We start from the raw sequence: 15,318 nt of genomic DNA, 5'->3' as shown, positions 1-15,318 counted from the left end.
GTATAATTTTAATCTGGAATACTTATTTAATCTTCTGGAAGATACAATTTTAATCTGGAATACTTATTTAATTTTCTGGAAGATACAATTTTAATCTGGAATACATATTTTATCTTCTGGAAGGTATAATTTTAATCTGGAATACTTATTTTATCTTCTGGAAGATATAATTTTAATCTAGAATACTTATTTTATATTCTGGAAGATATAATTTTAATCTGGAATACATATTTTATATTCTGGATGATATAATTTTAATCTGGAATACTTATTTAATCTTCTGGAAGATACAATTTTAATCTGGAATACTTATTTTATCTTCTGGATGATATAATTTTAATCTGGAATACTTATTTTATCTTCTGGAAGGTATAATTTTAATCTGGAATACTTATTGTATCTTCTGGATGATATAATTTTAATCTGGAATACTTATTTTATATTCTGGAAGGTATAATTTTAATCTGGAATACTTATTGTATCTTCTGGAAGATATAATTTTAATCTGGAATACTTATTTAATCTTCTGGAAGGTATAATTTTAATCTGGAATACTTATTTTCTATTCTGGATGATATAATTTTACTCTGGAATACTTATTTTATATTCTGGAAGGTATAATTTTAATCTGGAATACTTATTTTATATTCTGGAAGGTATAATTTTAATCTAGAATACTTATTTTATCTTCTGGAAGGTATAATTTTAATTTGGAATACTTATTTTATCTTCTGGATGATATAATTTTGATCTGGAATACTTGTTTTATATTCTGGAAGATATAATTTTAATCTGGAATACTTATTTTATCTTCTGGAAGGTATAATTTTAATCTGGAATACTTATTTTATCTTCTGGATGATATAATTTTAATCTGGAATACTTATTGTATCTTCTGGATGATATAATTTTAATCTGGAATACTTATTTAATCTTCTGGAAGGTATAATTTTAATCTGGAATACTTATTTAATCTTCTGGATGATATAATTTTAATCTGGAATACTTATTTTATCTTCTGGATGATATAATTTTAATCTGGAATACTTATTTAATCTTCTGGAAGATACAATTTTAATCTGGAATACTTATTTTATCTTCTGGATGATATAATTTTAATCTGGAATACTTATTTAATCTTCTGGAAGGTATAATTTTAATCTGGAATACTTATTGTATCTTCTGGAAGGTATAATTTTAATCTGGAATACTTATTGTATCTTCTGGAAGATATAATTTTATTCTGGAATACTTATTTTATCTTCTGGAAGGTATAATTTTAATCTGGAATACTTATTGTATCTTCTGGATGATATAATTTTAATCTGGAATACTTATTTTATATTCTGGAAGGTATAATTTTAATCTGGAATACTTATTTATCTTCTGGAAGATATAATTTTAATCTGGAATACTTATTTAATCTTCTGGAAGGTATAATTTTAATCTGGAATACTTATTGTATCTTCTGGAAGGTATAATTTTAATCTGGAATACTTATTTTCTATTCTGGATGATATAATTTTACTCTGGAATACTTATTTTATATTCTGGAAGGTATAATTTTAATCTGGAATACTTATTTAATCTTCTGGAAGGTATAATTTTAATCTGGAATACTTATTTAATCTTCTGGAAGATAATTTTAATCTGGAATACTTATTTTATCTTCTGGAAGATAATTTTAATCTGGAATACTTATTTAATCTTCTGTAAGGTATAATTTTAATCTGGAATACGTATTTTATCTTCTGGAAGGTATAATTTTAATCTGGAATACTTATTTTATCTTCTGGAAGATATAATTTTAATCTGGAATACTTATTTTATATTCTGGAAGATATAATTTTAATCTGGAATACATATTTTATATTCTGGATGATATAATTTTAATCTGGAATACTTATTTAATCTTCTGGAAGATACAATTTTAATCTGGAATACTTATTTTATCTTCTGGATGATATAATTTTAATCTGGAATACTTATTTTATCTTCTGGAAGGTATAATTTTAATCTGGAATACTTATTGTATCTTCTGGATGATATAATTTTAATCTGGAATACTTATTTTATATTCTGGAAGGTATAATTTTAATCTGGAATACTTATTGTATCTTCTGGAAGATATAATTTTAATCTGGAATACTTATTTAATCTTCTGGAAGGTATAATTTTAATCTGGAATACTTATTTTCTATTCTGGATGATATAATTTTACTCTGGAATACTTATTTTATATTCTGGAAGGTATAATTTTAATCTGGAATACTTATTTTATATTCTGGAAGGTATAATTTTAATCTAGAATACTTATTTTATCTTCTGGAAGGTATAATTTTAATTTGGAATACTTATTTTATCTTCTGGATGATATAATTTTGATCTGGAATACTTGTTTTATATTCTGGAAGATATAATTTTAATCTGGAATACTTATTTTATCTTCTGGAAGGTATAATTTTAATCTGGAATACTTATTTTATCTTCTGGATGATAATTTTAATCTGGAATACTTATTTTATCTTCTGGAAGATAATTTTAATCTGGAATACTTATTTAATCTTCTGTAAGGTATAATTTTAATCTGGAATACGTATTTTATCTTCTGGAAGGTATAATTTTAATCTGGAATACTTATTTAATCTTCTGGAAGGTATAATTTTAATCTGGAATACTTATTTTTATCTTCTGGAAGGTATAATTTTAATCTGGAATACTTATTTTCTATTCTGGATGATATAATTTTACTCTGGAATACTTATTTTATCTTCTGGAAGATATAATTTTAATCTGGAATACTTATTTTATCTTCTGGAAGATATAATTTTAATCTGGAATACTTATTTTATATTCTGGAAGGTATAATTTTAATCTGGAATACTTATTTTATATTCTGGAAGGTATAATTTTAATCTAGAATACTTATTTTATATTCTGGAAGGTATTATTTTAATCTGGAATACTTATCTTATATTTTGGAAGGTATAATTTTAATCTAGAATACTTATTTTATCTTCTGGAAGGTATAATTTTAATTTGGAATACTTATTTTATCTTCTGGATTATATAATTTTGATCTGGAATACTTATTTTATATTCTGGAAGGTTTAATTTTAATCTGGAATACGTATTTTATCTTTTGGAAGATCACATTTTATTTTATGTTATATTTACTTTTTTCCGGAAGATATATTTTATATACTTAGCTCTTTCGGTAAAGTCACGTTGTGTTATTGTCGAAACGTCGTGAGAATTTTTATTGTTTTATATATATTTTATTATTTTATTGTTTCCCTTCAACGTAACTTTACCGAAAGAGCTAAGAATATGAATTACTGCAGTCTCGAAAGCTTTAACTCAAAATATATTTTATATTTTGGGAACTATATTTGATATTCATCTTCCGGAAGATATCTACTAATCTTCTTCTTCCGGAAGTTGAGCCTACCCACACCGGATTCCTGCCTCTCCCGCCACCCAAAAAACAGGGGGTAGAGCTTGCATCTTCTTCTTCTGGAAGATCTCTACCCGAATCTCAGTGGGAGGGGGTGTGTGGGGCGCCCAATGCATTTGATCGTCTTCCGGAAGACGGAAGAGGCACCTACAAAACAAATGGTAGCGCATTCCTCTTCCTCTGCTGGAATATATCTACCCGAATCTCGGTGGCGCGCCCAATGCATATGATACTCTTCCGGAAGACGGAAGAGGCACAACAATAAAACGCGTTGCTTGCTTTCCCATCAGCAACGTGCCTGCAAACCTCCACGTGTGAGCCGATGTTGTTGGTGTGACGATGATATCGATTATATCATCTTTATAATCATCCGTGACGGATCATATCGATTATATAATCTTTATAATCGTTCCGTGCCGAACCCCCACACGGTTTAACTTTATTATTGTGCGGAGAAATTGAGCTTTAAAAACTGTCTGGCTGTTTTGTTCGTGTTTCTCTCCTTGTGATGGAACTTTGTAGGATGAACGTTGAGATTGATAAGGGGCGCGGGGTGACCAATAAGGATCTGAGTTAGTCTGTAGTAAGGTAGGGCACTGATAAGGGGTTGACAGGTTTGTGGTGGTGAGTGTAGTGGTGAGTGTATTAGTAGTGAGTGTACTAGTGGTGAGTGTACTAGTGGTGAGTGTACTAGTGGTGAGTGTACTAGTGGTGAGTGTACTAGTGGTGTGTGTACTAGTGGTGAGTGTACTAGTGGTGAGTGTACTAGTGGTGAATGTGTTGGTGAGTATACTAATGGTGAGTGTAGTGGTGAGTGTACAAGTAGTGAGTGTACTAGTGGTGAGTGTAGTAGTGAGTGTACTAGTAGTGAGTGTACTAGTGGTGAGTGTAGTGGTGAGTGTACTAGTAGTGAGTGTAGTGGTGAGTGTACTAGTAGTGAGTGTACTAGTGGTGAGTGTAGTGGTGAGTGTACTAGTAGTGAGTGTACTACTGGTTCTTCACGTTCTGCAGATGTAGATGTCACTGGTTCTTCATGTTCTGCAGATGTAGATGCCACTAGTTCTTCATGTTCTGCAGATGTAGATGCCACTGGTTCTTCATCTTCTGCAGATGTAGATGCCACTGGTTCTTCACGTTCTGTAGATGTAGATGCCACTGGTTCTTCACGTTTTGCAGATGTAGATGTCACTGGTTCTTCACGTTCTGCAGATGAAGATGCCACTGGTTCTTCACGTTCTGCAGATGTAGATGCCACTGGTTCTTCACATTCTGCAGATGTAGATGCCACTGGTTCTTCACGTTCTGTAGATGTAGATGCCACTGGTTCTTCACGTTTTGCAGATGTAGATGCCACTGGTTCTTCATCTTCTGCAGATGTAGATGCCACTGGTTCTTCACGTTCTGTAGATGTAGATGCCACTGGTTCTTCACGTTCTGCAGATGTAGATGCCACTGGTTCTTCACGTTCTGCAGATGTAGATGCCACTGGTTCTTCACGTTCTGTAGATGCCACTGGTTCTTCACGTTCTGCAGATGTAGATGCCACTGGTTATTCACGTTCTGCAGATGTAGATGCCACTGGTTCTTCACGTTCTGCAGAAGTAAATGCCACTGGTTCTTCACGTTCTGCAGATGTAGATGCCACTGGTTATTCACGTTCTGTTGATGTAGATGCCACTGGTTCTTCACGTTCTGCAGATGCCACGTAGAAGCCACTGGTTCTTCACGTTCTGCAGATGTAGATGCCGCTGGTTCTTCACGTTCTGCAGATGTAGATGCCACTGGTTCTTCACGTTCTGTAGATGTAGATGCCACTGGTTCTTCACGTTCTGTAGATGTAGATGCCACCACCGCCATCTATTGCGCGGTGGTTGAACTTATGACTCTCGGTCCGAACTGGCAACTGGACGTACGGACCAGGTTTGTTCGTATCTCTGAAAGTTCGTAAGTGGAGGAGTCCCTGTATTGCAAAGTTCATTGATGTAACCAGGTGAGAGCCATTTGAGACGGATAGTTTGTTGTGACAGACGTCGTTTTATTCATTGTAACAAAACTAGTTTAGTTTTAGCAGTTTCTGCTCGAGTGTGCTGAACCAGTGTCATGCCCCGCCTCCCACTTGTGCCTTTTTCACGTCTTCAGAAAACCGGACGACAACAACAACAACCAACAACAACAACACAACAATGCTGCATCCTGAAGTCTGCGTTCAGCAGAAAATCCCCTGCGTCTTCACGGTCTCCGTGTTTCCCTGCCCCGCGTCAAAACGGCGCGACCAGGCGAGTGACACGCCTCCACGTGCCGTGCCGGGCCGTGCCGGGCCGTGCCGGGCCGAGCCAGCACCGGCACGGCCCTCACGGCAAGGCCGCCACCGTTGGTTTTTCCACACGGCAGAAGCCGGGGCTCGTGTGCTTCGCTCGACGGCACGCACGCACACAAAGACAAAGATCCCCCGTGTGTAGCCTCAACAGACTGTTGGGGCAAGTGCTGTTGTAGCGAGCACCTACGAAGGCCGGAACGGCACACGAGGGGGTGGGTGGCCAGCACCACGCCCAGCCGCCTTTGTCTCCTCCCCCAGTGGCGATGTTTTTACGCACCGCACCGGGTACTCGTTTGAGGCTGAGTCGACCTAGCGGAGGCCCCAAGGACCGGTTCAGATAATCGTCACCGGTTGTGTTGGCCGTGAGCGGGAATCGAACTCGGGTCACAGCCGGGTTCGTAGCGCAGCGTGTGCACACGCACGCACACACGCACACACACACGCACACACGCACACACACACGCACACACACACGCTCGCACACGCGCACAGACACACACACACACTCACGCTCGCACACACACACACGCACACACTCGCACACACGCTCGCCCACGCACACACACACGCTCGCACACACACGCACACACACACACACACATGCATGCACACACACGCACACACGCGCACAGACACACACACACACTCACGCTCGCACACACGCACACACGTGCGGCGTTAACGAGCGGAGACGGCGTTATGGCTTTGACAAGGTGCTCGCTCTCCACACTTACCCCTCAACGGCTTTGCTAAATGCTACACGGGGGGCGGGACGATCTTTTATCTTTGGTTTTGTTTCGCGTGTGTGTCTGTGCGCGTGTGTGTGTGTGTGAGCGCGTGTGTCCGTGTGTGTGTACGCATGTGTGTGTGTGTGCGCGTGTGTGCGTGTGTGCGCGAGTGCGTGCGCGTGTGTGCGTATACGTACGTGCGTGTGTACGCGCACGTGTGTGTGTGTACATGTGTGTGTGTGTACGCGTGTGTGTGTGTGTGTGTGCGTGCAGCCGTTTAAAGTCTTGGCTACTGAGGAGTTGAACCCGGACGCCGTAGAGTCTGGGGTCGCAGCCGCCGTGGCCACCGAGAAGGTGGACGGCACGTGCTGCTATGTGACCGAGCGCGCAGGTAAAGAATGGAGCCGCGGCCGTGGTCCATCCGCTGCTGGATGGAGGCGTCCCCTAGCCACTGCCACCACCTGTGAGAGTGTGAGTGGGTGAGTGGGTGAATGAGTGGGTGAGTAGGTGGGTGAGTATGTTGGTGAGTGGGTGAGTGGGCGAGTAGGTGGGTGAGTTGGCAAGTGAGTGGGTGGGTTGGTGGGTGAGTGGGCGAATAGGTGGGTGAGTTGGTGGGTGAGTGGGCGAATAGGTGGGTGAGTTGGTGAGTAAGTGGGTGAGTAGGTGGGTGAGTGGGTGGGTGAGTGAGTGGGCGAGTAGGTGGGTGAGTGGGCGAATCGGTGGGTGAGTTGTCGAGTGAGTGGGTGGGTGCGTGGGTGAGTTAGCATGTGAATGGGTGAGTTGGCATGTAGGTGGGTGAGTTGGCATGTAGGTGGGTGAGTTGGCGAGTGAGTGGGTGAGTAGGTGCCTAAGTGGGCGAGTAAGTGCCTGAGTGGGCGAGTAGGTGGGTGAGTTGGCGAGTGAGTGGGTTAGTAGGTGGGTGAGTTGTCGAGTGAGTGGGTGAGTAGTTAGGTGAGTTGGTGAGTGAGTGGGTGAGTGAGTGGGTGAGTTGTCGAGTGAGTGGGTGAGTAGGTAGGTGAGTTGTCGAGTGAGTGGGTGAGTTGGTGAGTGAGTAGGTGAGTGAGTTGGCGAGTGAGTGGGTGGGTGAGTTGGCGAGTGAGTGGATGAGTAGGTGGGTGATTGGGTGAGTGGGCGAGTAGGCGGGTGATTTGGCAAGTGAGTGGGTGAGTAGGTGAATAGGTGGGCGAGTGAGTGGGTGAGTAGGTGAATAGGTGGGCGAGTTTGCGAGTGAGTGGGTGAGTAGGTTGGCGAGGGGGTGAATCGGTGGGCGAGTTGGCGAGTGAGTGGGTGAGTAGGTGGGTGAGTTGATGAGTGGGTTTGTAGGTGGGTGAGTCGGTAAATTGGCCTTCACCCCTCTGTCTAGTCCTGCCCCGTTTACCCAACTGGTTCCGTTTATTTCCATGCTTTCCATACGCGGTGGGGCTCTACGGATGAAACACGCCGCCTGCAAAATTATTATTATTGTGACACTGGAAGTTTGCATCGTTTTGTTATCATCATTCGGGACACTGATGCGACGGATAGAGGTCATTACACAGATGTGTCGTGTGCACGCGCACCACCGTACGTAGCCAACCGTGCCCAGCGGAGGTGCTGCGGGAAGGACAACAACAACAACGACAAGGAGCAGTTCTAAAGACATTGGTTCGTCGGTGTCGACGACGATTTCCAAGTGGCGTCGCAGCTCCCAGCGGCCTCCCAGTATTGGAAGGGAAGAGCGTTCCAGACGGCCGCAGACGCAGCGCGATCTGAAAGCGCCGCGGTGGCCGTCGTTGCTTGATAGCCAGCCACAGGTGTAGTGTCATGTACAGTATATGTATAGTGTAGTGTATAGTGTAGTATGTAGTGTATAGTGTAGTGTATAGTAGTGTAGTGTATAGTAGTGTATAGTGTATTGTAGTGTTTAGTAGTGTAGTGTATAGTGTAGTGTATAGTGTAGTGTATAGTGTAGTGTATAGTAGTGTAGTGTATAGTAGTGTAGTGTATAGTAGTGTAGTGTAGTAGTGTATAATAGAGTAGTGTAGTGTATAGTGTAGTGTGTAGTAGTGTAGTATATATTGTAGTGTGTATAGTAGTGTAGTGTGTAGTAGTGTAGTGTATAGTAGTGTATAGTGTAGTGTATAGTAGTGTATAGTGTAGTATATAGTGTATAGTAGTGTACTGTATAGTGTAGTATGTAGTGTATAGTATTGCAGTGTATAGTGTAGTATGTAGTGTACAGTGTAGTGTATTGTAGTGTATAGTGTAGTATATAGTGTAGTATGTAGTGTATAGTAGTGTAGTGTATTGTAGTGTATAGTGTAGTGTATAGTAGTGTAGTGTATAGTGTCATGTATAGTAGTGTATAGTAGTGTCTAGTGTAGTGTATAGTGTAGTGTATAGTAGTGTAGTGTATAGTTTAGTGTATAGTAGTGTATAGTGTAGTGTATAGTAGTGTAGTCTGTAGTGTACTGTAGTGTACAGTAGTGTATAGTGCAGTGTATAGTAGTGTAGTGTAGTAGTGTATAATAGACTAGTGTAGTGTATAGTTGCGTAGTGTATAGCAGTGTAGTGTATAGTAGTGTATAGTGTGGTATAGTAGTGTAGTGTATAGTAGTGTAGTGTATAGTGTGTTTAGTGTAATGTTTAGTGTAGTGTATAGTAGTGTATAGTGTGGTATAGTAGTGTAGTGTATAGTAATGTAGTGTATAGTGTGGTATAGTAGTGTAGTGTGTATAGTAGTGTAGTGTATAGTGTGGTATAGTAGTGTATAGTGTGGTATAGTAGTGTAGTGTATAATAGTGTAGTGTAATGTGTATTGTGTAGTGTATAGTAGTGTAGTGTATAGTGTGGTATAGTAGTGTATAGTAGTGTAGTGAAGTGTATATTAGTTGTAGTGTATAATAGTGTAGTGTATAGTGTACTAGTGAATTGTATAGTGTGGTATAGTAGTGTATAATGCATTGTATAGTGTAGTGCAGGGGTCGGGAACCTTTTTGGCTGAGAGAGCCATGAAAGCCACATTTTAAAATACATTTCCGTGAGAGCCATATAATATTTTTTTAAGACTGAATACAACTAAATTCGTGTATCTTTAACTAAGATCACCAATTTTAGAATATAATAAGTCTCTGAATGTATCCTTTTTAATAACGTTATACCAACAACCAATAATAAATAAAATACTTCTTACCATTAATGCGACTTCTGGTGCTGCATGGTTTTGCTGATGGCTTTGTAGTCTGGTTGATACGTGGTGAGGTTAAGCTTCATGCAGGCGTTGAGGCTTTCATCCGTTAAACGGGATCGTAGGTTGGTCTTGATGTTTTTTAGATGTGAGAACGACTGCTCACATGAATACGTAGAACCAAACATGGTCAGTAAGCAATACTCACACACGCTGCAGTGTGTGGTATGTGACAGGAAGCACGTTCCATGTTTTGACAATCAGCTGGTCTGCGGGTTGAAGTTTTTGTCATTTCTGTCCACTTGTGTTTGCTCACCAGCTCTGCTTGCTGTCGTTCAAGTCTTTCCAAATCTTCATTCAGTGACTTGAACTTATTCACCCACATGTCTGAGGCCTTCAGGTCAGCAGCTTCCAGATCAAAATCTCTGATGGAGACACCAGGGATGTAACTCAGGTCGGCTTTGTCCACTGCACACTCGTGTGGATGAGTGATGGACTTGAAAAGATGAGTGTGCTCACGAACATTCTCCAAAGCGTGCTCTGAATGACTGCCGGTGATCAGATGTGAAGCCAGCTAGCTGCTGGAGATCAAAATGTTGAACGGGGTCACTTGCTGTGCACGCATCTTTAAATTCTCTCAGTTTTTCAAAGTGCAGTAAACGACCTGTTTCAATATCCACGATGAAGAGTTCCAGCTTGTTTTCAAATGCAAACACTGCTTGTTGAAGGGATAAGACTGTATTTCCAATGCCTTGCATTTTCACATTGAGCTGGTTCAGATGTCCAGTCATGTCCACAAGATAGTACGACTTCAGGAGCCACTCAGGTGTTAGCTAGCCCAGGATGCTCGACATCTTTCATTTCAAGAAAAGTCCGGATTTCGCTCAGGCAAGCCGCAAAACGGCTGAGCACCTTCCCTCTTGACAACCACAACGCACTTTGCTGTGCAAAAGCAGAATGGGATGATGATTCCCAACTTCATCCGGCAGTGTTTTAAACTGGCGATCGTTTAAAGCTCGGGCAACAATAAAGTTGACCACCCAAATGATCAGTGACATCACCTCGCCAAGCCGCTCGCCACACATTAGAGCACAAAGCTCCTCCTGATGTAGAATGCAGTGAAGACTTAGGATTGCTCTTTTTGTCATGTTGACGAAGAGGTGCTACAAATCCTCTGTTTTTCCCCACCGTACACGGGGCACCGTCAGTACACACCGAAATAAGCTTATCCATATTCTTAGCTCTTTCGGTAAAGTCACGTTGAAGGGAAACAATAAAATAATAAAATATATATAAAACAATAAAAATTATCACGACGTTTCGACCATAACACAAACGGTCGTCATCAGGTGTGTCGATTTGCATTAAATAAACAAACCGTTTTAAAATAAATAAATTAATGTGGACCGACACAAAAGCTTTAAATCAAAATATAAGCTTATCCATCGGTGTAGATTTTTTTCTTTCGCGAACTCGATGAAAGACTTGAATAGATCCTCCTCCCCTCTCGTTGACCCTTTCATTGGCAAGTCAGCAAGACTTTCCTCACGCGGTGTGTCACCTGCAGCGTACCTTGCAATCGCACTGAACTGGGATGAATGACTTACGTCCGTTGACTCATCCAAAGCGAGGGAACAGTATGGAGCAGCATTTATGTCCTTCGCTTGTGCTCCCTCCACTTGATTTGCCATCATTACGGTACGCTCGTGAGCAGTTTTTGCCGACAGAGGCGTGTCTTTTATTCGTTTGATCATCTTGTCTTCATCCGAAAAGTCGTCAAAACGTTGGTTGGCCACATCAAGCCGTGAATGTGTTGGCATACTCGCCATCTGTGAAATGGCTTTGCCGTTCCCTCACAATTGCTAAAGGACCAGCAAAGCTAGCCGAATTCCCGTCACCTTGTCTGGTGCATACACGGAGTTGCTGCTGACTAGCTTGCGCCCTGGACAGTAGCTCTTGGCGCATGCCTTCTTTCTGCTGTCCCCCGCTGGATATTTCGATGCAGATGCAGCATGGCGTGTGCCGAAGTGCCGCTCTATATTTGACCGTTTCATCGATTAAATTTTATCACTGCATGTCAGACGCACCGCAGAACCTTCCCTCTCTCTCTCCACAAAGGCGAATTCTTCCGTCCATTCGTGCTGAACTGTGCGGTACTCCTCATCGTTTTTTTCATTTCGCCATCTTCATCAAAAGGGATTTGCTCTGCATACATTAGCTAACTGACTGTTGGATTAAAAGGACGGAACTTTACTTCTTGACCTCACAACGACCCCTAGGCTACCGCATTATCCAATAAAAATGGAGTTTTGGTGTCGGACAGCCGGGATTGGCTCCAGCCACCTGCAACCCTGAGCAGGAGCGGTAGAAAATGGATGGATGGATTAAAATGTGTGAGAATGTTTTATATTTTAAACGTTATTTTTAACACTGTGATTTCAGTAATGTCTTACTTTAATGTCAGCGGAATTATTCACTACTTATGTTAAGAAACGTCAGCTAAGATTTATTTGCGAGCCAGATGCAGTCATCAAAAGAGCCAAATCTGGCTCACGAGCCATCGGTTGCTGACCCCTGGTGTAGTGTAGTGTATAGTGTAGTGTATAGTAATGTAGTGTATAGTAATGTGTATAGTAGTGTAGTGTATGGTGTAGTGTATAGTAATGTAGTGTATAGTAATGTAGTGTATAGTGTAGTGTATAGTAATATAGTGTATAGTAGTGTAGTGTATTGTGTAGTGTATAGTAATGTAGTGTATAGTGTAGTGTGTAGTAATATAGTGTATAGTAGTGTAGTGTATTGTGTAGTGTATAGTAATGTAGTGTATAGTAATGTAGTGTATGGTGTAGTGTATGGTAATGTAGTGTATAGTAATGTAGTGTATATTGTAGTGTATAGTAGTGTAGTGTATAGTAATGTAGTGTATATTGTAGTGTATAGTAGTGTAGTGTATAGTAATGTAGTGTATAGTGTAGTGTACAGTGTAGTAGTGTAGTGTGTAGTAGTGTATAGTAATGTAGTGTATAGTGTAGTGTATAGTGTGGTGTATAGTAATGTAGTGTATAGTCTGGTGTATAGTAATGTAGTGTATAGTAATGTAGTGTATAGTGTAGTGTATAGTAATGTAGTGTGTAGTGTATCGTAATGTAGTGTATAGTGTTGTTTATAGTGTAGTGTATAGTAATGTAGTGTATAGTAGTGTAGTGTATAGTAATGTAGTGTATAGTAATGTGTATAGTAATGTAGTGTAGTGTTTAGTGTAGTGTATAGTGTGGTATAGTAGTGTATAGTGTAGTCACTACACTATACACTACACTGTAGTGTATAGTGTAGTGTATAGTAATGTAGTGTATAGTGTAGTGTATAGTAATGTAGTGTATAGCGTGGTGTATAGTAATGTAGTGTATAGTGTAGTGTATAGTAATGTAGTGTGTAGTGTATCGTAATGTAGTGTATAGTAGTGTAGTGTTTAGTAATGTAGTGTATAGTAATGTAGTGTATAGTGTAGTGTATAGTAATGTAGTGTGTAGTGTATCGTAATGTAGTGTATAGTGTTGTTTATAGTGTAGTGTATAGTAATGTAGTGTATAGTAGTGTAGTGTATAGTAATGTAATGTATAGTAATGTGTATAGTAATGTGTATAGTAATGTAGTGTAGTGTGTAGTGTAGTGTATAGTGTGGTATAGTAGTGTATAGTGTAGTCACTACACTATACACTACACTGTAGTGTATAGTGTAGTGTATAGTAATGTAGTGTATAGTGTAGTGTATAGTAATGTAGTGTATAAAGTGGTGTATAGTAATGTAGTGTATAGTGTAGTGTATAGTAATGTAGTGTGTAGTGTATCGTAATGTAGTGTATAGTAGTGTAGTGTTTAGTAATGTAGTGTATAGTAATGTGTATAGTGTAGTGTATAGTAATGTAGTGTATAGTAATGTAGTGTATAGTGTAGTGTATAGTAATGTAGTGTGTAGTGTATCGTAATGTAGTGTATAGTGTTGTTTATAGTGTAGTGTATAGTAATGTAGTGTATAGTAGTGTAGTGTATAGTAATGTAATGTATAGTAATGTTTATAGTAATGTAGTGTAGTGTGTAGTGTATAGTGTGGTATAGTAGTGTATAGTGTAGTCACTACACTATACACTACACTGTAGTGTATAGTGTAGTGTATAGTAATGTAGTGTATAGTGTAGTGTATAGTAATGTAGTGTATAGTGTAGTGTATAGTGTAGTGTATAGTAATGTAGTGTGTAGTGTATCGTAATGTAGTGTATAGTAGTGTAGTGTTTAGTAATGTAGTGTATAGTGTAGTGTATAGTGTAGTGTATAGTAATGTAGTGTATAGTAATGTAGTGTATAGTAATGTAGTGTAGTGTTTAGTGTAGTGTATAGTGTGGTATAGTAGTGTATAGTGTAGTCACTACACTACTATACACTACACTGTAGTGTATAGTGTAGTGTATAGTAATGTAGTGTATAGTGTAGCGTATAGTGCAGCTCATTGTGCACTTGCCCCCACGGTGTGCCGAGGCCACACGGGGGATCTTTGCCTGTGTGTGTGCGTGGCCAGGGGCGGCCTGCCTGTGGGCTCGGCTCGACAGGAAACCCAACAGGGCTGCCGCCCGACGATTCGCTGCCCACCGAGCGGCCAAGCACCTAGCGGGTCAGTCGCACGCCGTCATTTTTCACTGCCGTCAAACTCGCCTTCACCGCGTGGCCTCGCCCGTCACTTGGATTCTTGCCTTGGATTAGTACGCGGCCGATTGCGGAGGGCGGGGGTGGGTGGGTGGGGGTGGGCGGGGATGCGTGACGTCAGCGGGCATGCGGGTGACGTCACAGATGTGACGTCACAGATGTGACGTCACAGACGTGACGTCACAGGTGTGACGTCACAGATGTGACGTCACAGACGTGACGTCACCCGCTCACTTGCCGTGCAATGTGATACATCTATTGTTGTGCCCTCCCCCAAGATACAAAAGTCTTATTTGTGTGAAGTCACATCGAATGAGAATAATATAATGAATCGATGAAGTAACGCGATAAAATTCTCACGACGTTTCGGCCACAACACAAGCGGCCTTCATCAGGTGAAGGGACGAGACTGTCTGGTAGGACAGCGCTGGAGGACAGCGCTCCAGACGGTCTCGTCCCTTCACCTGATGAAGGCCACTTGTGTTGTGGCCGAAACGTCGTGAGAATTTTATTGTGTTATTTTATTTTATCAATTTATTATTTTATTCTCATTCTACGTGACTTTACCGAAAGAACCAAAGAAGATGAATCCTTGCAGTCACGAAAGCTTTAAATCGAAATCTATTTTTATGCTTTTTTCATTGTGTATAGTCTGGAAGCTACCCACATGCCAAATTTCAAGTTTGTTGCATGTCGGAAAGTTCGCTCAACATTTCAAACAGACACACGTATTCACAACTTTCCCTTTCATATATATAGATATAGATAAAATAATAAAGTAGGTGGAGATAAATGTTTATTTTTAAATGCTTTTATTTCTCTATGTAAAAAAGCTCGTTTATTATGTAACGTTATCTCCCCTCACTTACCATCGCTTCCCTGATCTTGCATACACTCTCTGCTCACTGTACACGCTTCCCGCGTGCTTCCTCGCGGCTCCCCGGTGCTTCCT

General features: G+C 40.4%; 1 protein-coding gene across 1 annotated transcript in view; it reads left to right on the top strand.

Moving 5' to 3' along the window:
- Positions 1 to 3,686: 3,686 nt before the first annotated feature.
- Positions 3,687 to 15,318, top strand: part of RLIG1 (RNA 5'-phosphate and 3'-OH ligase 1) — a 28,414-nt gene continuing 16,782 nt past the window's right edge. The window contains exons 1-4 of the mRNA XM_076054234.1: positions 3,687 to 3,771; positions 5,597 to 5,733; positions 6,776 to 6,893; positions 14,242 to 14,334. Of these exons, the coding sequence (XP_075910349.1) occupies positions 5,641 to 5,733; positions 6,776 to 6,893; positions 14,242 to 14,334 (304 nt within the window). The 5' untranslated portion in view covers positions 3,687 to 3,771; positions 5,597 to 5,640. The remainder of the gene's footprint in view (positions 3,772 to 5,596; positions 5,734 to 6,775; positions 6,894 to 14,241; positions 14,335 to 15,318) is intronic.

This window comes from Petromyzon marinus, chromosome 65, assembly GCF_048934315.1.
Source record: "Petromyzon marinus isolate PM22_M1 ecotype Great Lakes invasive population chromosome 65, UKy_Petmar_22M1.pri1.0, whole genome shotgun sequence".
NCBI lineage: Eukaryota > Metazoa > Chordata > Hyperoartia > Petromyzontiformes > Petromyzontidae > Petromyzon > Petromyzon marinus.
The sequence above is the reverse complement of the archived record's forward strand: the minus strand, read 5'-3'. Positions and strand labels throughout refer to the sequence as shown.